Source organism: Miniopterus schreibersii, assembly GCF_964146895.1.
Source record: "Miniopterus schreibersii genome assembly, chromosome: 2".
Classification (NCBI taxonomy): Eukaryota; Metazoa; Chordata; class Mammalia; order Chiroptera; family Miniopteridae; genus Miniopterus; species Miniopterus schreibersii.
In genome coordinates, this window is record NC_138102.1 from 162,091,306 (window position 1) to 162,115,343 (window position 24,038).

General features: G+C 39.5%; 1 protein-coding gene across 1 annotated transcript; it reads right to left on the reverse strand.

Moving 5' to 3' along the window:
* Positions 1 to 6,633: 6,633 nt before the first annotated feature.
* MGST1 (microsomal glutathione S-transferase 1) lies at positions 6,634 to 23,604 on the reverse strand. The gene is made up of 4 exons (XM_081130146.1): positions 23,310 to 23,604; positions 16,845 to 16,993; positions 14,540 to 14,634; positions 6,634 to 8,113 (listed from the first exon to the last, which is right to left on the reverse strand). The coding sequence occupies exons 2-4, from the start codon at positions 16,968 to 16,970 to the stop codon at positions 7,867 to 7,869; spliced, it is 468 nt and encodes a 155-aa protein (XP_080986272.1). The 5' UTR covers positions 16,971 to 16,993; positions 23,310 to 23,604; the 3' UTR covers positions 6,634 to 7,866.
* Positions 23,605 to 24,038: the final 434 nt, after the last annotated feature.

A 24,038-nucleotide genomic window follows, 5' to 3' on the forward strand; every position in this document is an offset into this window, starting at 1 on the left:
GTTCTTTTTAGTGGACATAGATAGAAAACATGGTTATCTTTGTTTTCTTTTAAATAAGACTCATCATAAATTTGAGCTAATACTTGCAATTCAAATTAGGAAGGCTGCTCTTTTCACTTAACCAACTGATTTCCCGTCTGTATCTCTCCTGCCATGTCCCAAATACTAGTTTACAAAGACACCAATATAATCACGCATTTGCTTTATCCCATACTACATACACAACGGTCTCAGAGTAACATCAACATTATCACCAATTTTTTAATTACTGAAAATTCCTTTTTTAAGTTCTTTTGTCGCCACTAGGGATACACAATCAAATTTTTATGGTTTAAAGTATCTTGGGATAACTTCACTGTGGGAGGTTATGCCATCAACAAGATACACTCTTGTTTCATTTTCTTTATATTTAATTATTTTCAATTATTATGTAAAATATTTACATTTCAAAAGTCACATCTTCAAAACAAAGCATTAAAAAAATAGTTTCTATCCCTCTCCCACTCTATTCTTTTCTTCCTCTTATAGTTAAGTATTTTTTTAAACTTTGTGATTTGTCTTTTTACTGATTTTTAAAATATCAGCACAAATATACACACATGCATGCTTCTGTGTGCATATTCTTATATTTGGGAGATTATTCAATAGTAAAATATAGAGATTTTAAAAATTATTTTACACAGCTTCATAATAATCCATTGTATGTCTACATTGTAAGTTATTCAACCACTCCCTATTGGTGAATATTTAAATTGTTTGCAGTATTTTGCCATTACAAATGGTGCTTCTATGAATAGCCTTGTTCATAAGTACTTTTGTATCTTTGAGTGGTGTGATTTTGGGTTAAATTCTTAAAAATGGGAATCTATGTAGATTTTTTAGTTCATATTTTGAAATATATTTAAAAACTCAAACTCAGAATTCAAAACAAAATTGTTAGTTATGTTTTTGATAGAAGGTTTGGGGTGATTTTTGAATTAGTGAATTTAAAATTTGTTTGTGGGGCAGAGCAATGAGAAGTCATGATTTTCCTAGGGGAGCAATATACTATTTCTCCATAAAATAGTAATAAATTTAAATCTATCAAAGAAACTAGGAGCAATTTTAAAGGCAATAACCATAACTATATTATATGCATGCAATATAAAATCACAACCATGAGCATAAATGTCCCAGGAAAAAACAAAGATGTTAAATTAGACCTCATCAGCTGTTTCTGAGTTTTTCATTCAGTTTCATTTGGCCATCACTTATTCTGCTTTCTGTTAGTGTACTACTTGGCTTTGGGTATGAAGTGATTAAAAATTAATGGTTTTAACTACCATTTCTGAGAAGTGAGTGATTTAATAGTGTTACACTGGAAACATCATAATTTCTGTATATCTACTCCAAGCAAAAAGAGACTTTTCCAGCAAAAGAGGCTGTAAAACTTCAATATCCATCATTGTAACACTAATGATGAGTACTAATCTCAGGGAGAAAACTCTGCTACTAGGTCGAGTACATACAGACTCAAGAAGCTGTGTTTTCATAAAGGTCAATTAACAATATCTCAGTCCTGAAACAATTGAGCAAATACTTAAACGATTACCAAGTATTCCAGTATATCCCCTACCATATGGGACATAGTAATTTGAAACAAAAATAGATCATTTGAGCCAAATACAAGAGGATCAATATTAAAATAAAGTGGTTTTCTTGGTCACTTTGATTAAATTCTAGCAACAGTTACTTAGTGAAAAAGAATTAGACTAATTTCTGTATTTATTTGTTCTTTTTTTACTCTATTGTATAGCTCAAGGATTGACAAACCTTTTGCTAAAGGTCAGATAGCAAATATTTAAACTTTGTGAGCTCAGAAGCAAAATCAAGTATGTTGCGTAAGTACTTACATAAAAAGAGAGAAAACAGATTTCCACATTTTTATTGATGAAATTCAAAAGATAAGAATAATAATGAAGCACAGTTTTGCTTTTATAATTCAGATCTACTAGTAAGAAGAATGGAATTTTATTCAAAGGATAACATATTGCTTAATTGAGCTTCAAGGTTAGTGTTCCCAATCATCAAGTTTATTGCAAATGTTCATTAGTAAAAACCATTTCTAGCTTATAGGGCAAACAAAATACGTAGCAGGCCAGATTTGGCCCACAGGCCATAGTGGACTGACGTCTGGCATAGGTTATTTCCATTATAGTATGGGTTCAGCCAGTTCAAAAATCTTTTGCTTTCTTTATAAGCCCTAGATTAAAGAATCCTCACTAGAATACAAACTCTACAAGGTAGAGATTCATTTGTTTATTCATTGATGTATATCAAGCACCTGGCACACAGGATGCCCTCTGTAAATATTTATTTTATGAAGCAATGAGTAAAATATTTTCTGCTATTTTATGGATAGGTATTTGGGCTAGGTGGACCTAACTCTTTGAAATCAAGATTCTGGGATCCCAGAATGAAAAAGACCAAGAAATCCTACTTCACTTACTTCCAGGCATTCTAGTTGTTTGGCCCACAAACAATTGTGACTACTAGTGACTGGTCTACTCAAGTGAGAGCATGTTCAATGTCTGAATGTCTGAAGAAAATTTAATAGAAGGACATCTTAAAACAAGGGTAACTCAATGCATTTAATTTTTTCAGACAATTGACAAATGACCATTTGGTTTGGGTGGCATCACATTGGTGATTCAGAGAAAATTATTTTAAAAATTATTATTCTAAGACATTGGCCATAAGATGCTATTAAACTCACAAACTTAGCTTTGGCCTCATTCATAGAGGCTACAAGCTTTCTACTATAATTATTCCCACATCTTGTTACTCATATCTTATCACTGGAAAAGAGGAGATTTACACCTGCCTCCAGAACAAACAGAATGCTTAGAGTCGGGATATTTCAAGTATGTTTTTAATTCAATCTATTTTAAATGTAAGGAAACAGAGAGAGCAAAAGTAGGTGATTTGCCTGCATGTCTCTAATAGTGGCAAAGCTACCATTAGACCAATTCTTGGTTCTCAACTCCAACTATGTTGCCATAAAAGATGAGTTTTAAAGAAAAAGTAAATTACATTCTATTAGTGATCAAGTATATAGATTTAGTAGCTCAGACAGGGATTTAGCAAAGTTCTTATTTTCATAATTAATACAACCCCTAGAAAGATAATATACAATTATTTCAGCAAATACTAACAAACATTTTACATTTGAGCCAGTAATAATATTGTCTGTTTTACATTCAATACGCCAATAGTCAGAAATTGATTAATTTTTATGAAACACTTGGTTGGTAGCCTGGTGCAGATGATAATTTCAAAAGAACAGACTGGGCACAGTTTGGGAAGCAACTTGATTACGGAGGCAATAAGGCTATCCAAATATTTGTTCCTTGCCCCATCTGTCTCCCTAAGGCAACACATTGCAAATGAGAGAGAGGAGGCCAAGTTCGCACACCCAGTGTGCCATTTTTTTATTTAGTTATAACTATTGCTATCATACTGAGGATATAACATATTACCACTAATCTGACAAAATTATCACGCACAAGAATGAATGCTGTTTTAACTGCATAATGCTGTAGATGCTTTATATGTGTCTGAATTAAACCTCATAACAACTCCGTAAAAGTGAGCAGGTGCTGTAGATTGCATCGATAGCCTAAATTCTTCATCTCTCTATGCATCCATGCCCTTGTGCCATGCGACTTCACAGTTCTTCTCACTAATGGGGTTGAGTCTGTTTCCTAGCACTTTAATCCTGCAGTCATAGATAGGACTTCCTCTGGCCAATAGCATCTTAGTGGCTGCGATGAATGCAGAATCATCTGAAGGTGCTTACACGTTCCCACTTCCTTTCTTACCTCTGTCATGGCCAAAACACACAGAGGCTAGCCTACTGGAGCCGCCAGTCAGTAAACTTTCTCTGTAAAAGACCAAAGAGTACATCTTTTTGGTTTTGTGGGCCATGTGGTCTCAACTAGTCAACTACTCAACTCTGCCATCGTGACACAAAGGGAACCATAAAAGATATGAAAATGAATGAGCACAATTGTGTCCCAATGAAACATTATTTATAAAAGTAGTCCGTGGGCTGGACTAGGTGGATGAGCCACAGTTTTCTGACCCCTGGACTAGAGAGTGAGATACATAGAGTTGATGGCCCCAGTAATGCTGGTTGAGGTCACTTGCAATCAGTCGAGCTCCAGCCAGTTCCCAGGCGTGTGAGCCAACCAGACACACCCAGGGCTGGCCGGCGGCCTGCAGCTCCCGGCACACGCGGGCAAGCCCGGCCAGCGCCAGCTCAGCCTTGCAGAGTCACTAGCAAAGCCACTGAGTCGCGAGTGATTGTGACACAGAATTATGATGGCAAAAGATTATTAATACAGTAGCTAAAGTATTAGTGTTGTCATTTTAGAATAAAAGATGAGGCTTAAGGGCATTAAGTACCTTGGTCAGTTTCTCACGCAGCCAGAAAGGGTCAGAGCCAAGACTCCGAAACCCACCGTTCTGCTGTACAAAACAGTTTCAGTCCTTTATTTTTCTCTTTATCTTAGGTTGTTTTGTTTATATAGAGATATAGTTACAGATCATTTAGGCTAATAGATGAAAAATTTTAGGCAGCTACATCTAAATCTCCATTGACTCCCCTCTTAACTTTTAGCTATTAAAAATCATGTCACCCTGGCTTAAAGTTTGGGTTGTATTTTTTAAATTGCTAATGCAGATCTTCTTGTAGTGTATCATAGTCTATATTGTCTTAGCTCATATTTTCCAAAACTCCAGTAAAAGGAAATAACTTAAATGGCCCACTCTTGCACACAGCTCCTCTCTCTCTATTTTACTGCTCCCACTTTATGCAGGGCTGTCAGGGCTTTCTGAATTAAATGTGACTTAGGGCCTGCGCTCGCTGACTGAGGAGGCTCATAGGTCCTATAGCTCATCCACAATCTTGTACTTGAGCTGTCAAGCATGAGAGATTGGTGCCAAATTCAACCCAACGTAGCCCCTTCCCAGCAGTCTGCCTTCGACAACTCCTCCTTGTCAAATCCAACAGTTTACATAGGATATATAGTGAATAAAATGCTCTGGAAGGTACGAATGTTGAGGTGCTTCCTCCGCTGATAGCAGGAACACCTATCAGCTTCCCAGAGGGCTGACATTTCAGGCTGGCAGGGGAGAGATGATCATAGGATTTTCGTGCTGCTGTTTCTAAATGGATTGTAGAGACTCCCAAGGCAAATTGCCTCACTTCTCACCATCTGCCTCCAAGAAGGGTGGGTGCGATGCAACTATGCAACTCAAAAAACTTTTTTTTCCTTGGTATTTAAAAGTAGAATCCTCAGGTGAATGGTTTATGTAATGCATGCAGGATTCCCCAGGCTTGAGTCTCTCTGCATTAAAGTTTAATGTCTAGGGTGCCAGAAACTCTATGCCCTTCTCACTGCCTGGAGAAACATCTGGCTTTAGAATCATTGAATGTTAGTGGGGGGGTAGCTGTTAATAGTGCTTAGGTGTTTCTTGAGGTTAACTAGGAACCAAAGGTCGTATAATGACTCTTTAATAGTTAATCTCCTAGCTGAACACAGCGTAGACATGCCAAGTCACTAGCAGCCAGGTTAATGAGACACGAGAGGTATACTCTTTGTGTTTGAATATGGAAAAAGGAAGAATGTTTCAATCAGAGGAGAGGTTAGATAGCCAAGGAAACAGTGAAAGAGAATAGAAAGATAAGCACCGACTGTGTCTGAAGCACACACAGCAGCGAGGGCGCTCGTGTTGCTGTGGTCTTGCCAGTTCCCTTTGCGAGGCGCTTCCAAGTGAGGAGATGAATGCAGGGTGTTATAGACAATGGACCATGAGCATTTTAGTCACGTTCACGAGATCACCTCTATCTTGAAATGGATGTGTTAGATTATCTCAGCCTTATGCCATTTAACATTAGCCTCATCTAACTCTCTTTGGTTGAGACCCATATTCGCCAAGCTTTTTTGTCACACAGGCCTACCTACAATGTGCAAAGCACTGAGTCATGGAGTCACTTTGGTTCTTTTGGCCCTGCTTCCTCAGAGAAAATCAACACAGCCTTTCTGATCATGATTTAGCTTCCCAGGCGGCTCGACCACAGGGGATCCTGGCATTTAGAGCACCAGACCATGGAGCGGGAGAGACAGGACCAGTACATATTCTTTCCCTTCTTCCATTAAAAAATTCACTGATGAATCCTCCAACATCTACAGCTTCTCTTGTGAGTGCGAATACGGTTAGAAACTATTTTAAAGCTGTCTTTATAACTATTATTCAAACTTGGAAATTGAAATGGATAACCTCCAGATTTTTTCCTTATGTGTTCTGGGCATATACATAGTTCTTACACCTCAGAATATAATATTTAAAAGCCTTTTTTATCCTGACAGTTGTCTAATAACGGATATCAAATACTAGTAGCTGAAAGAATAACCATTACAATAACGGCAATCCACTTTGCTAGTACTCTGAGAAGCATTACCAGGGAAATAGAAATAAAAACAACAAAAAATAATGAGAGAAGCAAATGGGTAAAGAAGTATCTCACATGAAGCTGGGAAAAACTCAGGCATCTGAATCTTTATGATTGATGGATTACTCAAATGCTTTACACATGGAGAACACTTTATTGTTCAGAGAGTACTTTTCATATGCTTCGCATACATATCATTTGACCTTCAGAAAAAGTTTGAAGAAAACTACCGATCAGACAGGATAAATAGGTTGGCCAAATTTTCAAATTTAGATAATGCAGCGGGGGGGGGGGGGGGGGGGTATTAAGCAGGTATATCCAATTCTTGAATTTTGGACTTGTCACTTCTCAGCTCATGGTCTTTTCCATTAATTATACCACAAAGCTCTCTTGAAGCCAACACCCATGATATGAGAAACTGCTTTTAACATTACAGAAGAAGTGAAGAGAAACTGGTACAGAATCCTCCATAATCAAGGGTCATTTTGTAAAACAACCAGTCTATACGCCTCAAAAAATGTGAAGGCCATAAAATGCAAAGAAAAAAAAAGTTAAAGAACTCTTTCATTTTATCAAAAATTAAATAGAAATGATAACCAAATGCTTGTGTGGTTCCTGTTTGATTCCTGGATCAAAAATAAAGCAGTTATAAAGGACATTACTAAGAAAATTGGGGAAATTTAAATATGAATTATATAATGAATTAATGTTATTGTATTAATATTAAATTTCTCAGGTGTGATAATGGTATTATGGTTATGTACAGACTGTCTTATTCATAGGAAACACATGGTGAAGTATTTCAGAGTGAAGTATATTGATATCTGCAACCTACCTTCCGATTGTTCAGAAAAACCATTGAATGATAGAGCTAAAGCAAATATGGCAAAATGTTAACAATTAGTAAATCTAGGTGAAAGACATGTAAAGGTTCATTGTATTACTTTTCCACTTTCCCATACGTTTGAAACTTCTGAAAATACAAGTTGGAAAAAGTAAAACCAAATAAAATTATTCTTTAAATTCTTTATTTCATATGCCTATTTCAGCAACATTAAAATAAGTTTCTCATACACTCACCCTTTTTATAGATTTAAAATATGAAATGGTGAACAAATGTTACAAATTATAATCAAAATTCACAACAACGTACTTTAAGGAGAAGAAAAAACATTTAAGAATTACATTAAATTTCTAGCACAAATATAAACACAAGAGTAAAGGATATTGGTGATGTTAAGATTCAAAATAGGTTGTCCCCATCCTAATTTCTCTGCTCCCTCCCACTTAAAATCTTAAAAAGTATTCATTATAAAATTGTAAGTACAGAATCTTAGAAAATAATTGGATGGTGAGTTGTATGACTCTCCTTACAGGTACAGTCTAGTCTTCAGCAATCTGTAAGCCATTGAAAAAGTAACTCCAAATCCAACAAAAAAGGCTAAAGCACGATTTGGCTGGGGAAGGGGTAACAAATATGCAATTGTGTGGTAGATCCGTGCTCCGACAAAGAGTCTGAAGTGCAGGATAGCTGTAGAGAGATCTGGACCACTTAAGGAATACAGGAGGCCAATACCAAGAAATGGCACAATATTTTCAAGATCATTCAGGTGGGCCCTGTGAAAAAAGATGATTGGTAAAACACTAATTTTATAATCAGCATAAATATATTCACTTTTCCTCTCCTCTACAACTAACTATAAGTGTTAATAGGTTTTTAAAATGCAAAGAAATATTCATTTTATTTCTCTCAAATAGCCTTGCTTCCTTGCCTGGTTTTTATTTAGATTGTCTCATTAGTTTTGTTTCTTTTTATTTTTAGCGTATCTCAACATATAACAGAGAAGGCATTTTGCACTGTTAAGAACATTAAAATTGCATCTATATAGTAAAACTCACTTCATTTTGTAGATGTGAAATACTCTTTCTTCCAGGGTTCATAAAACAGCAATTCAAAATTCTTCTCATAAAAACTCTTCCGCCCGAAAGAGGGTAGTCCTTCTGGTTATGATCTTTCTAAAGACTCCTCCCTCACTTCTGTTAGTCCTACTGAGACAATCCTGGCTCATTCACCCAAACCACGGGCTGCCAAGAATTAATTTACCAATTTAATATCAAGAATCTCATGCTCTCAACATCCAAATAACAGAATATATAACTAGCCTTTCAAATATGGTAAGATCTTAGCAAATGTATCCTCAAATTATAAAAGGAATTAGCTAAGTGAAGAGGCAAAGTAGAAAGAATATGTAAAAATGGTAGACAACAGAGAGAAAGGTATGTTTCCTAAGTTTTATCTTTATACCACAGCTAGAAGAAAAAAAAAGTACAGTTTAACCACAAGTTTTCCTCCAACTCATAGCACCTTGGGTTTCTCTGGCTAGGAGTGTGAATATAAGACACATCTATTACTGACGATATATTTTTTAATCACTCGATTTTAAAATCCAATGTTCCTGTTTAAGTCTCCAGAGTTAAAAATTACTTTAGAATCCAGGGTAGAAATTAAGATTTTATAGAGTTTACCAGCTATTGACACATATTCAAAATGAAAAATATTTCTGCTTTATGCTACTCTCCTATCTTTTAGCCAAAAAAAAAAAAATGAATAGTGACCTACTGTCTACTCAATGATTTTCCCCTCCTTTCCTTTCTCCTGTTTTCCATAGATTATCTATAAGGTTGCCTGACAGAGATGATGATGATAACATAAAGGTATAAAGAAGGTGACAGTAATCAAGAGAAGTAACAGTTATAAAGGTTTAAAATAAAGAACTACATGTTCCTAAATAAAAGCAAAGATAGAAAGATAGGAGTGTTCCTGTTCCCTTTTTTCCTGGAACAACCCAAGGGCTCCTGAAAATAAAGTGGACAAGAAAAGACAGAAATACTATTTTCTACTAAAGAAGGGCCTGCTTTGCCAGTGACATCAGGGATATTTGCTTTGGTCTTCTGGATTCTGCTGGACCACAGATAAAACTTCACCTCCAATCGTGGGTGGGCATGTTAGTTTTCTCCTTCACAACATTCTAAAAGGACAGATATTTCACATTTGGGGAGGAACCTTCAAAAAGAAGACCCTGTGGAAATCAATTCACTTCTAAGCCTGTATCAAGTGACTGGAAGATAGAAAGCAGTGTTAGAGAAGAAAGCCAAGCACAATAAGGGATAATAAGCCTTATTGGGACCAGAGAGAAGGAAGGTCAGGGGCAAGGCTCCCTTTGACCTTACTGGCCTCTTCATTTCTTCTGACCTCCCTCTCTCAATCTTATTTCTTTTCTACAATTTTCTTTCCGTTCTCAGCCCACAAAATATTCTCACAGATAATATTCCTTATTGTACTGTAAAAGCCTGTTTTCAACAGACCCTCATAGTCTTTGCTAATTTATTCTATTTCATGTGACTACTTTTTAGAGCCTGCCCCAGGCATACACTTGCGCAGCTCCGCCAGTGAGCACCTGCTGTAGCTCAGTGTCACCCTTGCACTGTAACCCTTTCTCTGCTCCGACAGAGCTCATCCTAGAGTGGCAGCTTCCTTCATTTTCCTGTCATTTCTAGATGGCTGTCGAATCTATTACTCGCGGACATCAGTTGTTATGTGTGACCACTTTCTATCTGGGTCTATTCCCCACACTATGATTCATGTTCCCATTTTCCTCTCTCCTTTGGACACGTATCCCTTGGAACATGTGGCTGACCTTCCCACCAGCGCTGCTCTATGCTCATGACGCTCCAATCATACCTCTGTCTCAGACCAGAAACACTTGAATCTCGGTGTCAATCTGTCCTGGACCGGGGTGCTACATGTCTTCGAGAATAGTCAGGGTGTGGCCAACGGCAATGGCAGCTTCACCCCAGACTTGTCCTGTCTCCTGTCTTGCCGCATTGAAAAGCTAGTGTCTTACCACCAGGGGGTGCTATGCACAGCTGCTGCACCTCCTCACGGTCTCATTTCACAACTATTGGCAATTATTTCACTAAAATTTACTTGTTGCTCACAACTGGACTAGAAGATCAGCTTAGATAATGGAAGCTTCCTTTAGAAGTACAATCCCATGGGGGAGGGGGGGCGGTGAAAGAAGGGGGCAAGAAGGAGAATGGAGAAGAATTTCCAGCTGATACCTGAAATATAGAAATGAAACTCTTTTCCCTCCGTCTCCACTTTGCTCTCTATTCATACTCAACAAACTGAGGAAGAGTAGTCAAATTTACTCATGATGTTTCCCATCTTAACTCTGCATCATAAACCTAAATATATGCTCACTTAAGTATGGCTAGAAAAACTCTTGTTTCTTTAATTTTATATAATTTTATTTATTCCTTGAAATATGCTTAGAATTGTGCCAGTTTAGATGAGCATTAGAAAATACTAAATGAGAAAATGGTATGTAACTTTTGTTTCACATGTTAGAAAAGGTAACTCATGGACGGGCAATGCAATCTCAATATAAAAATTTTGCAGGCGGGTCAACCAAGACACAGCATAGGAGGCTTTGAATTCCCCTCTGCCCACGGGCGCACTGAATGTACAGCTATTCATGGAGCAATTACATCTAAAATAAATCCAGATACCAGTTGAACAACCCCTACACATCCAGTGAATGAAAAAATACCCACATTGAAATAGGTAGAAAAAGCTGAGATACACTCTCACCATAAACCTCACCCCTGGCACAGAGCCATACAATTAGGAGGGAACTCTCAAATTCCAGCTTCTTCCTCAGGAGTAAAGGGTTGGACCTCACATTTACATCCCCAATTTTAAGACTCCCATTCTCAATCGAGTGATGGGCCCCCGAAGGATGTAGCTGTGAAAGCCAGAAACTTGAGTCCATGAGGACTCAGGAGACTATCCTACACAAAGGAGCAGTGGTTGATGGTCACATAAGCACTTGCTAAGGCTATCACCCCGGGCTCATTGAAGGGGCAGCAAAATCTCCCACACTTTTCCAGAAAAAGGCCCATCTGCATACTCTGGAAGCTGCTGCCTGATGGCCAAGTTTCTAACTCAGCACGCCTCTACAGGCTGGCTGTAATCCTCCCTGGAGGTTAGGAAGCTGGCGCACGCATCCCTGCCACCTCCCCGTGGCCCGCTCCAAGTCTCCCGTATCTACTTGGAAGGAACTTACACATGTCTGTGCTCCAACTTTTTTCACTTCCACCTGAAGGACAGATGGGTCCCAGGAGAGCCTGGAGCTGAAGGCCAATACTGTTTCCATTCCTAAGTCCCACCAACTGTAGCAAACAAAGGAGTTCTTAACTAGTTACCACCAGGGGCTCAGCAGAGAGTGAAGAGATAAAAACACTCATCTCCCATGATTTCCCTGAAAGGAATCCAGTTGCATACTTTAAAAGCTGCTACCTGAGGGTTAGGCTTCCAATCTAGCACTCACCTAAAGGCTGGCTTTAATCCTTTCTACAGCAGGAAAGCCAGCAGACACCTCCCCTGCCTTTACCCTTCACCCACTCCAAGTGACCTCCAAGTTACTGGTATCTTCCTGGAGGGAGCTGTGCACACATCTGTGCCCCAGCTTTTGTACCTGCAGCACAAGGGACAGGTCCCTGGATTACCTGGCTCTCATAGACAACAGGGCTTCCATTTAATAAACTGTGTTGGAAAAAACTGGATTTTCAAAGGCAAAAGAATGAAACTCAAAATGGATTAAAGGCTTGCACATAAGATCTGAAACCATAAAACTCCAAGTTTATGAGTCCAAATTTCCATGAGTCTTGGAAATGATTTTTTTTTATTTAGCACCAACAGCAAAGGCAACTAAAGCAAGCAAACAAACCCACAAACTAAAAAAACTTCTGCTCAGCAAAGGAAACCATCAATAAAATGGAAAGGCAACCTATTTAATGGGGGAAAGTATTTGTAAACCACATATCTGATAAGCAGTTAATATCCAAAATACACAAGGAACCCATACAACTCAATAGCAAAAAAACCAAAATAAACTAATTTAAAAATGAGAAAAGAACCCGAATAGACTTTTTTTTCAAAGAAGACAAACAGTTGGCCAACAGGTACGTGAAAAGGTGTCCAACATCACTAATTGTCAGGGAAATGCCTATCAAAACCATAATGAGTTACCACCTCACATCTTTTAGGATGGTTATCAAAAAGACTAGAAATAACAAATGCTGTCAAGCAAGTGGAGAAAAGGGAACCCTTGTACACTTTTTTAGGGAATGAAAACTGGTATAGCCATTATGGAAAACAGTATAGAGGTTCTTCAAGAAATTAGTAGCCCGGCTGGCGTGGCTCAGTGGTTGAGCATCGACCTATGATCCAGGAGATCACGGTTCAATTCCTGGTCAGGGCACATGCCTGGGTCGTGGGCTTGGTCCCCAGTAGGGGGCGTGCAGGAGGCAGCCAATCAATGACCTCTCAGCATTGATGTTTCTGTCTCTCCCTCTCCCTCTTCCTTTCTCTCTCTGAAATCATTAAAGATATATTTTTAAAAATATTTTTAAAAAAGAAATTAATAATAGAACTACCATACAATCCAACAATCCCACTCTGCATATATATTCAAAGGAAAAGAAAGCATTGCCTTGAAGAAATGTGTTTTCTCATTCCCTTGTTCATTGCAGCATTATTCATAACAACCAAGTTCTGGAAAGAACCAGTGTCCAGCAATGAATGAATGGATAAAGAAAATGTGATACAGTGAAATATTATTCAGCATTAAAAAAAGAAAATCCTGCCATTTGCAAGAATTTGAATAAGACTGGAGGGCATTATGCTAAGTAAAATAAGCCAGACAAAGACAAATATTGTATGGTATCACTTATATGGGGAAATCTAAAGAAAAAAAATAAACAAGTCAAACTTATAGAAATAGGGTAGAAGCGGTTGCCAGGAGTTGGGGTGGGGTGGGGGGGATAATTAGGGGAGTTTTCTAAAAGGATATAAACTTTCAGTCAAAAGATGAATAAGGTCTGAAGATCTAATGTATTACATGTCTATAGCTGATAACACTGTGCTATATAATTAAAATTTGCCAAGAGTAGGGCTTAAATGTTCTCACCAAAAAAAGGAGGGGTTAACTATGTGAGGTGATAGATGTGTTAATTAACCTGATGGGGGGAATACTTTTACTAGATATATATATGAGATCATAATGTTGTATACGTTAAATGTCTTCCAGTTGTATTTGCCAATTATACCTCAGTAAAGTTGAATTTTTTTTTAATTTACTAGACTTCATAACAAAAATTAAGAAATATACCTCCAGAATAAAATTCCATGTGCTTTTAAAATAAGTATATTAATTGTATTGCTAGGAAGCTGTGTAGATGATATCTAGGCTTATTGCTTTTCATTGTTCATTGAATTCTCAGTGCATTAAACATAATATCTACAAAGGAGATATATATAAATGTGGGATATCTCTCTCCCTCTCCCTTCCTTTCTCTTCCTCTCTCTGAAATCAATATAGACATATTTATTGAGAGAGGAAGAGAGAGGGGGTGAGAGAGAGAGAGAAAAACATCAATGATGAGAGCTAGTCATTGATCGGCTGCCTCCTGCACGCCCCCTACTGGGGACCAAGCCCGCAACCCGGGCATGTGCCCTGACCGGGAATCGAACCACAATCTCCCGGATCCTAGGTCGATGCTCAACCACTGAGCCACGCCCGGCCAGGCCCACATTTATATTTTGAATCATAAGCAAAAATACCTAGTTCTTCATCCTTTTACATAAGTTGACAGCTTCACCTCTGGAGAAAGATAAAATTGCAAGAGCCTACCATGCTCACTTTCCCTCCCACCTATCAGTAGTTCTGGAACACTCCTACACAGAACAGTCATTAACCCCAACCAAGTGCACGGCAGTGTAGCAAAACTGGCAACGGCTGTAACTGCAGTGGTAGTTGAAGACTTCTAGATCCTGTAATAATTTCTGTAATTATTATATGGACTAGGTAAGAGGACTGACTTTTCTTCATTCTTCCTCAGTACCCCAACATCCTCACTGAATTCCTTTGACCAAAATTCTTTGACCAAGTGAATGATTTCGGGAGATAGTGAGTTTACCTTCGTACGCGTTCTACTCTGTCATCTACCCGAACATACTTCTTGGCATTTTCTCCTTTGCCAAAGGATGCACAGTCTTCCGGGTTGGCAAAAGCCTATTCCAAATACCAAGAAAAAAAATCTTTCAAATATCAGATAACACTGGGGTATTCTACCTAAGTTATTTTCATTTTAACAGAAAAAACAGGCATCCAGGATGGCCCTATGGAAAGAAAATTTGAAGCAGTAGATCAAACACAGGGGGAGAAGAGAGCATCCATAGTTTAAATCTGAATTTTTATGAACAGTGCAAAAATTTTTTGAAAAGAGAAGCATAAATAAGAACTTAAATTAAAAGCCAATGTATAAAGATAGTGAAAAGGAAGCAAAATGGAAAAGAGGGCACAATTCTAAGTCATCTTGACTGTTTTTATGGTGAACTGGCATTTTTTCCTAGTGATGTTCATGTACCTTCTTCTCAAGGGCATTAACATTTCCAACTGATTGCTCACCTGAAAGTCATAAGTTTACTTGCTAAAGATATTAGAAGGGCAAAGGGCAGGAAATGTATTCTGTACTTTGCTAGGATATGGGTACCTCTTTTCTTTTTCTGAATTAACTAAAACTTTGGGTTGAATAATATAGTGAAATATAAGAAGTTGATTACACTCCTATAAGTACCAAGTACACATCCTAGGGAATATGTTCATGTCTTCCTTTCTGTAATTATTATTCTGTCTGAGATGATTTCCCCATCCCTTGAAACTTGAAATGTGCATTTTAAAAATATTTAAGTATGGTCCATTGCTTTATAATTTATAGTAAATTAATAAATAAAAACATGAAGTATAAAATTAACTGTAATATAAGCTCAGAAATCTCATAAATATTTTAATATTATTCTTAATGTGATATGAGTGTTTATTCCAGATAAAGATGTTGAGAACTGATGGACAGGCATGCGATAAGGCATCAGCTCTAGAGGTCAGGTCTGCCCATCCTGTTCCTAAATAAAAACCTGGCATATACTAGATAGCCAATATATATATTTTGAGTAAGTAAATAACTGTATTATAATGGAAAGTATGTGAGATTTGAGTTTAAACAAATATGAATTTGAATCTCAGACTCACCCTGTACTGATATGAAACCTTGAATAAGCTTTACTCCTCTGACTTTCAGTTCCTCAGCTATGAAGTGAGGACATTAATGAGGAACTCACATAATGCTGACAATTATGTGAAACGATTCTGGGATCTGGTACTTTTAGAAAGAGCATCCTGACCCCTGGCACATATCACAAGCACTCTACAAATCCGAATTCCTTTGTCTTTTTCTTGTAAGACAGGGTACATTTCTGCTATCTTTGGAGCCACTGTGCTTCTGGAGGACAGCGGGGACCTGGTGGTAGGCAGCTATTTTATAGCTTGCTGCTCCAACACCTTGTCCCATTAGAGAGTTAAACATGTGGGTATGTGCCCCATTAAAATGCAAATAGCCTTGGGGAAGGAATCACACCTCAAGACAGCACAAGGAGCACAAGGAAATGCCTTAGGAAGGACTATGACCTCTAGATAAAAGCAAGGCCCTAGAGGCCAAAACGGACAGGCACTGAGAGAGAAAGAGATGGTAAAGAAATAGATGGTAAGGAAAAAGAAATTGCTGAACAGGCACAGGGACCACACCAATGACAATCATTTCATGCTGTCAAGGTCGATTTGCTCAGCTCCCCTCGCCGGGTCATACACCTTGATTGAAAACAGGCTATGTGCTCCAAAGCTTTCTGCCACCTTCCCCATGCCTCCAGTTGTTTGTTTGTTTGTTTGAATCATTCTTATAATGCTGGGTAATAATATTATTCGCTTAAGAAATCAGAAATATAAAAAATTCAAACTATACAAAATGCCTTGTCCCACAAGAAGCTCTGCCATGGGAATAAGAACTTAAATTTTGTCCCTAAAGGCGTATCCTGACCTGTAACAGAAATGAAAATACCAGTTAATTATCCGAAAAATGGCTATTTTATTATCTCTCGTTGGCAAAATTAACTTCAAAATCACAGATAGCTTCCTCAAAAACTTTGATACTCCAGAAACCTCATATGCTGGAACAGCATGACAAAAGGTAAAATCCACAATGAAAAAAAAAATTTACTAGCTTTTGGGGGAAAATACTTGTTCCATAAATATATCAAATCCATTTGTACCAATGATCACATACTTCATTGGCAGCACTAAACAATGTGCCATTGGACTATACAAAAAAAAATTGCTTTTCAGAATTCCAACTCTTAAAAGTAAGAAAATATTTCCTTCAAACTTCATACCTTTCTTGTCATTCTATAGAATGCAGTTGCAGTACTCATAAGCATCATTTTTGAAAGAACGATCGTTGTGTAGGAGGCAAATGCCATGAATACTTCATTTTCCATTAGCTGGGCAAGGTCAACCATTTTTTCAACTTTGATCTGGAATCCTAAAAAAAATGTAGACAAGAGTAAAAAAAAAAAAAAAAAGCAGATATAAATATCCCAAATAACTTGATGGTCACTTGATGTGCTTATATTGCAGTATTAACTGTACTGTTCTTTAAAATATCTTCGGTTACTTACAGAAAAAATAATCAGTTTTTCTAAAATTTCAAAAATAAACTTTTTTTTCTAGTTTTGTGTCATCAAGCTTGAAAACATCAAATGAGTAGAATGAAAATGAAAATGTAATGGGTATTACAAGTCAAAATAATTAGGCAAAATGCTGTAAAGATAGACTCAAATCATATTTTTACATCAAGACGAACCACAAGTTGGACACAAAAGACCAGAGTTCATGGATTGAGCCCTTTAGAAACATCAAACTGTGTACATAGTAGTACCACTAATGTTTGATTAGGAAAGCCTAATTTCTTATGTATGTTCTGCTTTAGAAACGAAACTTACAGCTTTTTTTCATTTCAGTAGTATTCAAGAATTCAGGTTCCCAGGAATTGAATTTCAATCCCACCATTTGGTTATTAACCTTGTTTGAGAGATTTGGCCTCTCTGAGGCTAAATTTCTTTATTTATAAGATGGGACTAGTAATAGCTCCTAACTTATTGGGTTGTTGTCATGATTAAATTGAGACAACACGTGGGATATACTTAGCACAGCACCTGGCCTGTGAAAAATCCTCAATAAAATGTATGATATCCTTATCAGGATCATCACTATCACCATGATCATGGTCATCATTAATAAAATGAAACTGGAGAAAAAGATGAAGGAATGGAAACAAAGATAAGATAGGCTTGCAAATGCAGGGTGAGAAATCAGCATTTATGGTGCTTTCATTGAAGGAATAAGGGAAGAAGGATTAGCTTTACATAGTTCTTAGGTTACTTCACATGCCATATCTATTTCTATCTAAAAGATGTCAAGAGTAAATTGAATGTAACTATCTTAGTCTAGAGTTGAACATATAATTGGGAATGTGCTCCGGAGGAAAGCTAAGGCACACTGGTGATACTGAAGTCAAAGTGGGTAGGAATTTAGGGTAAATCTTAAAACTTAAACACCTTGTGATAGGGACACTTAGGGTGTCCAAAGATTGAGCACCTGAATTAATCTGAAATATATTACTTATAAAATTGTAGAGCACATATACTTATGTGAGCAGGAATTTAAGTTTCTTTTTCCTTAAGTTTTTTTTCCTAGGCCTTTACGCCTATACACTCTCCTTGACTGCGGACAAAGCAATTAAGGAGGTGACACAGCTGTGGACAATGTATCCTTGAACAGGCATGGTCAGGCCGGCCCAAACCAGGAGTCAAGATGTCACCTTACCCAGACATCGCTAGATGACCAAGAACAATAGCTGACGCCTGTGGACCTCCAGGGCTGCACAATAGCTGCATTCCGTTCCCAGCCTCAGTTTACCCCATTTCCCTATATAACCCTATCCCTTGGGCCATTCCTTAAGACAGGTGTTGGATGGTCATATGCTCCCTGTCTTCTCGGTTGGCCAGCCTTCTCAGTAAATGCCTTATATGATTCAACCCTGCCTCCATTGAATTGGATACAGCAACAGGCAGCCTGAACCCCACCAGGGTTTTCTAGTAACACTTGCACTATCTGAGAGTCATGATTTTTAACCAATTTGTGTTCTATTATTGACTCTGCTATCTGCTTCTTCTACCTCTTTCCCCAAAACACATCTTTTCTAGTACCCACGCTTAAACGCTATTTAAGCTGCTTAGCATGGAGAGCAGGCTCTTCTAGACAATGTTCATTCCTAACTTGAAAATTCAATCCCTGCATGCAATTGTATTAGACCGACCACTGTCAAATTCTAATCATTTTCTCCATCTACCAATAATCTATAAATCTGTATATGTTTCTCTATTCTGTTACCGGTCATATAGTGGCCTATGTGCTACTGATGAGTGTGATATAAGCCACATACTATATATATATATATATATTTAATTTTATGTGTCAACTGTGAGTCCAACTATGCCATGTACTTTATGTGCATTGCCTTACATAATCTTTGTAACTATAATATTAAAATCCTCATAACTAGATCTATTTTAATTTGAATACAGTGGGAATTAGATATGTTAAGCAGCCAAGTCTGAACACAAACCCATGTCTCTGACCTCACATTTCATACATGAACCGCACTGCACTGTCTCCTTCAAGAGATTGCAAACTGCTTCATTCTGATTCAACTAACAATGACTGAATGCATACTCTGTGGCTGGCACTGTTGGTGCCCCTTACATCTGTTATCTCCTTCCCTCTTCCAATTATGCTACAAGATGGGTATTATTATTCCCATTTTTCAGATAAACCAAAGTTTTCTAAGTAACCATTCTTTTAAAGGGTAAACCAAAAATGTACTCTTTAGATTTAGGCAAACAGAAATAATATATAGGGTGTCCCAAAAATGTACACACACTTTGAATAATTATTAATTCCAATGGGTTAAATCTGAAAGAAAAGAAACATCAATTGAGCTATCAGAAAAAAAAAGTGTATACACTTTGGGGGGACACCTCATATTCTAGTTTAAAAAACAAAACAAAATACATGTGATAAATTAATTCACCTCCACAAGTTAGTAGTCTTGAAAGCACAGTATGTCAGATAAATGCTCTGTGCAAGGTAATACTGTTAGTAACATTTAATTAGTCTGCACTTGTTCTAGTACTGAGGGGTGAAAGTCATGAATAAGTGGCTCTATCCTTCAGAGCTCAAGTAAAGTAATTAGCTTAATAAGGGATTCTGAAGTCCTATGCTTCTGGAATGAGACCTGAAACAGTGAGGAAATTAATTTTTAAAAATTAAGAAAAGTTTATCAAGTAAGAAGTGTTGCTATTTAACAATAATTTTAAAACATAACAGTTCCTGTAGGTCTCTACTAAGGTTCCCAGAATGAAACATTTAGCAATGGAATAAACGTTCAGAGAATTCTCCTAGGTGAAAACTGGTATGGAAAGAGTAGAGAAAATGTGGAAGCCTTCTAGAAATGTTAGTGGGAAAAGAGCACACAGATGTCAGCAGTTGGAGGAAATGGGACGCTTCTTCTGTAAATGTGAACAATATATTGAAAGTGCACCTTACACAGTTTCTTATTCACCAAAGATGTGGCTTAACTCCTTAGGCCTGTGGTTTTGGGAAATGGGCCAACAATGAGCCTCTGCTCCATGTGGGTTCATGGGATCCAAGTGGGTTCAACACTGAACCCACACCATGTGGGTTCATGACCCACCTCCCTGGAACCAACATCTTGCACTCCCAATACACTCAAGGGCTAGATGTGGAGGAATAAAGGTAAGACATTAAGAAAAATCCCAGACGGGGGTCTGCAGGAGGCAGCTGATCAATGACAAATCTCTCATCATTGATGTTTCTCTCTCTCTCTCTCCTTCTCCCTTCCTCTCTCTGAAATCAATAAAGATATATTAAAATATATATATATAGGAGTCATTTATAGCATGAGAGAAGGTGTTGCTAGTCCAGACTTTTTTTTTTTCAAAGCTGATTTGCCAATAAGTTGCCTTGAACCTATATCATGACTGGGCACTGCACTCAAAGTGAAATTACTGAAAACTTCTTACCCAAAAGTGGCCAGGACAACAGACCACAATACAGTAGTAATAATAAGAGGGCAAAATGTGAGATGATTTGAGTATTCTAGGAATGAGGTAGAAATAATCTAAGTAAAGTAAGCAGAGTAAAATAGGAAACTTGGTTATAAATTACAGAAAAATAGTATTACAATGTATAGTGTGGTATTCTTTTTTTTTTTTTGGCCATCACTGGTTGGCATAATAGAGAAGACCTCAACCTGTCTCACCAGAGAGCAGGGCTCAGTTCCCTCATGTGGAGGGGACAAAGGGCAGAGTGTTGAGCATACAAACTCTGGAACTAGACTGGAGTTCTGGTGGATCTCTATTCTGTGACTTCCTAGCTGTGATTTAACTTCTCCGGGGCCTACTTATCTTACCTGTAAAATGAAGTCAGTAATACTTCCTACCTTGCAGGAATCTTGTGAGCATTAAATGAGTCAAGTGTAAAGTACTTAGAAAAGCACTGGGACCTGGGGAGTGCTCTATAAGCATTGGGTAAATAAATAAGCTCCTACTTTGACTCTGTTATAGGCAGTGAGCATAAAATTTTAGACTTTTCCAGAAGCTTTCACATTATCTCACTTGATTTGGAAAACTCTACTATAGTCAGAGGAAATATTTGTCTCCACTTTTAGCACATAAGGAAACTGAGGTCCAGAGAGGCAGAGCGACTAATCTGACCCAAATTCACAACTGAGGGACCAACACCGGAACCTAGTTTTCTCAAGTGTTTAATTCGTGGTCTAGCCATCGTCGGGCTAACAGTTCAAGATTGCTCTGGTCTTTTGGGAGAATTTTCTGCCAAATGCCATTCTTATCTTGCCCTCCCCTCCCCCACCCCATTCCAGTTGAGTCTTCTCTCAATTGAGAAATATTCTTCTTCTCTTCATAGGTTCTTGGCCAAAAAAGAACGAAGTTCTTTTATTCATGGTGGCCTCTCTATGTCAATATTGTGAAACACAAAGAAAATCTGGGCACACATCCCCCAGAGCCATGACTCTGCAATTTTATACTTTCTGAAACCAACAGAATGCTACCCATGAGATAAGGGAGAAAGAGAATTCAAGGCCCTCTGGTCGCTGCTTATATGAGTTCTAGAATTTCCTGAGCGGTTGAGGTGACTGCAGGCTTGGCCTCCTGTGCTTCAGAGCCCGGTTGCTGAGAGGAAATTGCTGGCGGCTCTGAGGGGACGTGGGGTAAGGCTGTTCTCAGGGGACCCTGCTGACTTTCTTTTCCAGCCTCAGTGACTAAAAAACTCCACTCTAAAAAGCAAAACCTTGCCCGGCCGGGCGTGGCTCAGCGGTTGAGAGTCGACAGACCTAGGGTCCAGGCGATCGGGGTTCGATTCTCGGTCAGGACACATGCCCGGGTTGCGGGCTCGATCAATGACTCTCTCATCATTGGTTTCTATCTCTCTCTCTCCCTCTCCTTTCCTCTCTCTGAAATCAGTAAAGATATATTTAAAAAAATAAAAATAAAATAAAAAGCAAAACCTTAAAAAACTATACTTCTCTGCCACAGAGAGGAACATGAACATGTGACCGGTCTGCTGTTTTAAAAAGTGACCCAAGATGGTCAACACACTTAGTGCTTTCCTTTGGGACACAGCAGAAGACAGCAAAGCCCCCACCCCACCCTACCTCCCAGACTGTAAGCCCAGGGGGAATGCAAAAGGTGTGTCTAACTTGGTAGCCACAGTGGGCTAGGGCCCTGAGGTCTCCGGGGTTTTAGCTGGAGGCCTGGGGAAGTTTCCCTCTGGCCACAAGCAAGTCTTGATTCCAGTCCACTTGGCCTCCCTCGGCGAGAGCAGGGACAGGAAAAACGACAAAGTCGGGGATTGCCTGGAGGCCTTGGAACTATTCAAAGGGAGCAGGGACATGGAAGACTTCCCTCTCTCCACCACCCGCCCCGAGACAACAATCATCTCTGAGGCTTTCACTCCCAAAGAAGGCTCCCTTCTCTTTTACTCCTTCCACAGGCTTCCTCCTCCAGGCTGGGGGTGGAGAGCCTTCTAGGGAGTTCCATCCTTAGCTTTCCAGCCAACGGGCCATAAAAATATCAGTGTCTAATCCATGTCCTCCTGCACTTTGTAATTTTATTATTATATTGCAGGGTCTAATCCATGTCCTCTACACTTTGTAATTTAATTACTATTATATCTCAGGGTCTAATCCACGTCCTGCTGCACCTTGTTGTTGTTATTACTATTATTTTAAACTTGCTGATGTTCCCCGTGCTTATCAAATGGAGAGAGGCTCGGCCAGGTCTTCCTGTGGGTACAAAGGCCAGCTGGACCATGAAATCGGGCCGTTTCGGGATTTTACACCCTTGGGGTGGACAGAGGTGGCTGCAACTGCAGCGACTTCACAGAGCTCCCCACCACTCGCAGGTGCTTTTTACTCCCCCAGAAGTTCAAGGGGGCCCTTTCAAAGGGCGTAAATCACCGCTTGACCATGCCAGGAGGACTCCCTCGAGTTGCCTTCCTGGAGTCCGACAGCGGGAAAACTTACCTACGGGGTACAGGGACCCAACTCGCTTTCAGGAGTCGCCGACTGAGCGGCAGAGTCTGTGGCCAGACGGCGCAGGGAAGTCGCAGGCAGAGCCTCCCGGCCCCGGCCGCACCGCCTCCCCCGCGGCCGCCCCCTCGCCCGGCCTCTCCCTGCGCACCCGCCCCGCGCCTACCGTGGATCGCGTGGGTCGCGGCAGGAGCGGGGAGCAAACCGGTCCGGCAGGCGGGTCGCTGAACTGCGGGGACTCGGGGCTCGCGCGCACCGGGACGGCGGGCGCCACGCCCACTCTGGCCACTTTCCGAGTAATTTGCGCCCGGGCGCTTCGGGCGCGATCGCGGCCTCGCCAAGCCCCGCCCCTGAGTCGCCTGATTTTCCTGTCCCGGGGTAACCACGGCCCAGCGCCGCCCCCTTTTCAAACGCTCGTATTTGGCGCCCGGAGCCAGCAGCCCTCCCGGAAAGGCCGCGCGTCCCGCGGGGCGGGGCGGGGCGGCTGCCCGGGGCCCTGCACCCCGGGGCCGGGGGCAGTGGGGGGCAGGCCACGGCGCTTAACTCACTCCGCTGCGAACGATGCAACAAGGTCTTCATGTGGACTCTTGAAAACATTCGAAGCTTCATAGAAAATTTAAATCTCGGGGGGGGGGGGGGGGGGATACTGATTCGCAGTCATTGGTAGCACTGTGTTCCCTTGACCTGCACTTGACCTGCCCCCGTGCAAGGCAGAGGCCGGCTTTGACACAATGTAAACGTTTAGTAAAGGTCACCAGTATTATTCCAAATCTGGGATGCCAGGCAACTTGCTTCCTCAGTCTGTCCCCTCATGTTCAGAATCCAGAATGGAAGTGGAGATTACAAAGTTCAGTTCACTGCACAGTTTAGTGTGATCTTTACAGGACATTTCGGG

What these genes read in the sequence shown, in the direction of transcription:
- MGST1 (XM_081130146.1), bottom strand. Translation starts at nt 16,970, where the DNA reads ATGGTTGACCTTGCCCAGCTAATGGAAAATGAAGTATTCATGGCATTT. An exon ending in TCTATAGAATGACAAGAAAG is followed by an intron (nt 14,635 to 16,844) that starts GTATGAAGTTTG and finishes TATTTGGAATAG; the next exon opens with GCTTTTGCCAACCCGGAAGA. An exon ending in AGAGTAGAACGCGTACGAAG is followed by an intron (nt 8,114 to 14,539) that starts GTAAACTCACTA and finishes CTTTTTTCACAG; the next exon opens with GGCCCACCTGAATGATCTTG.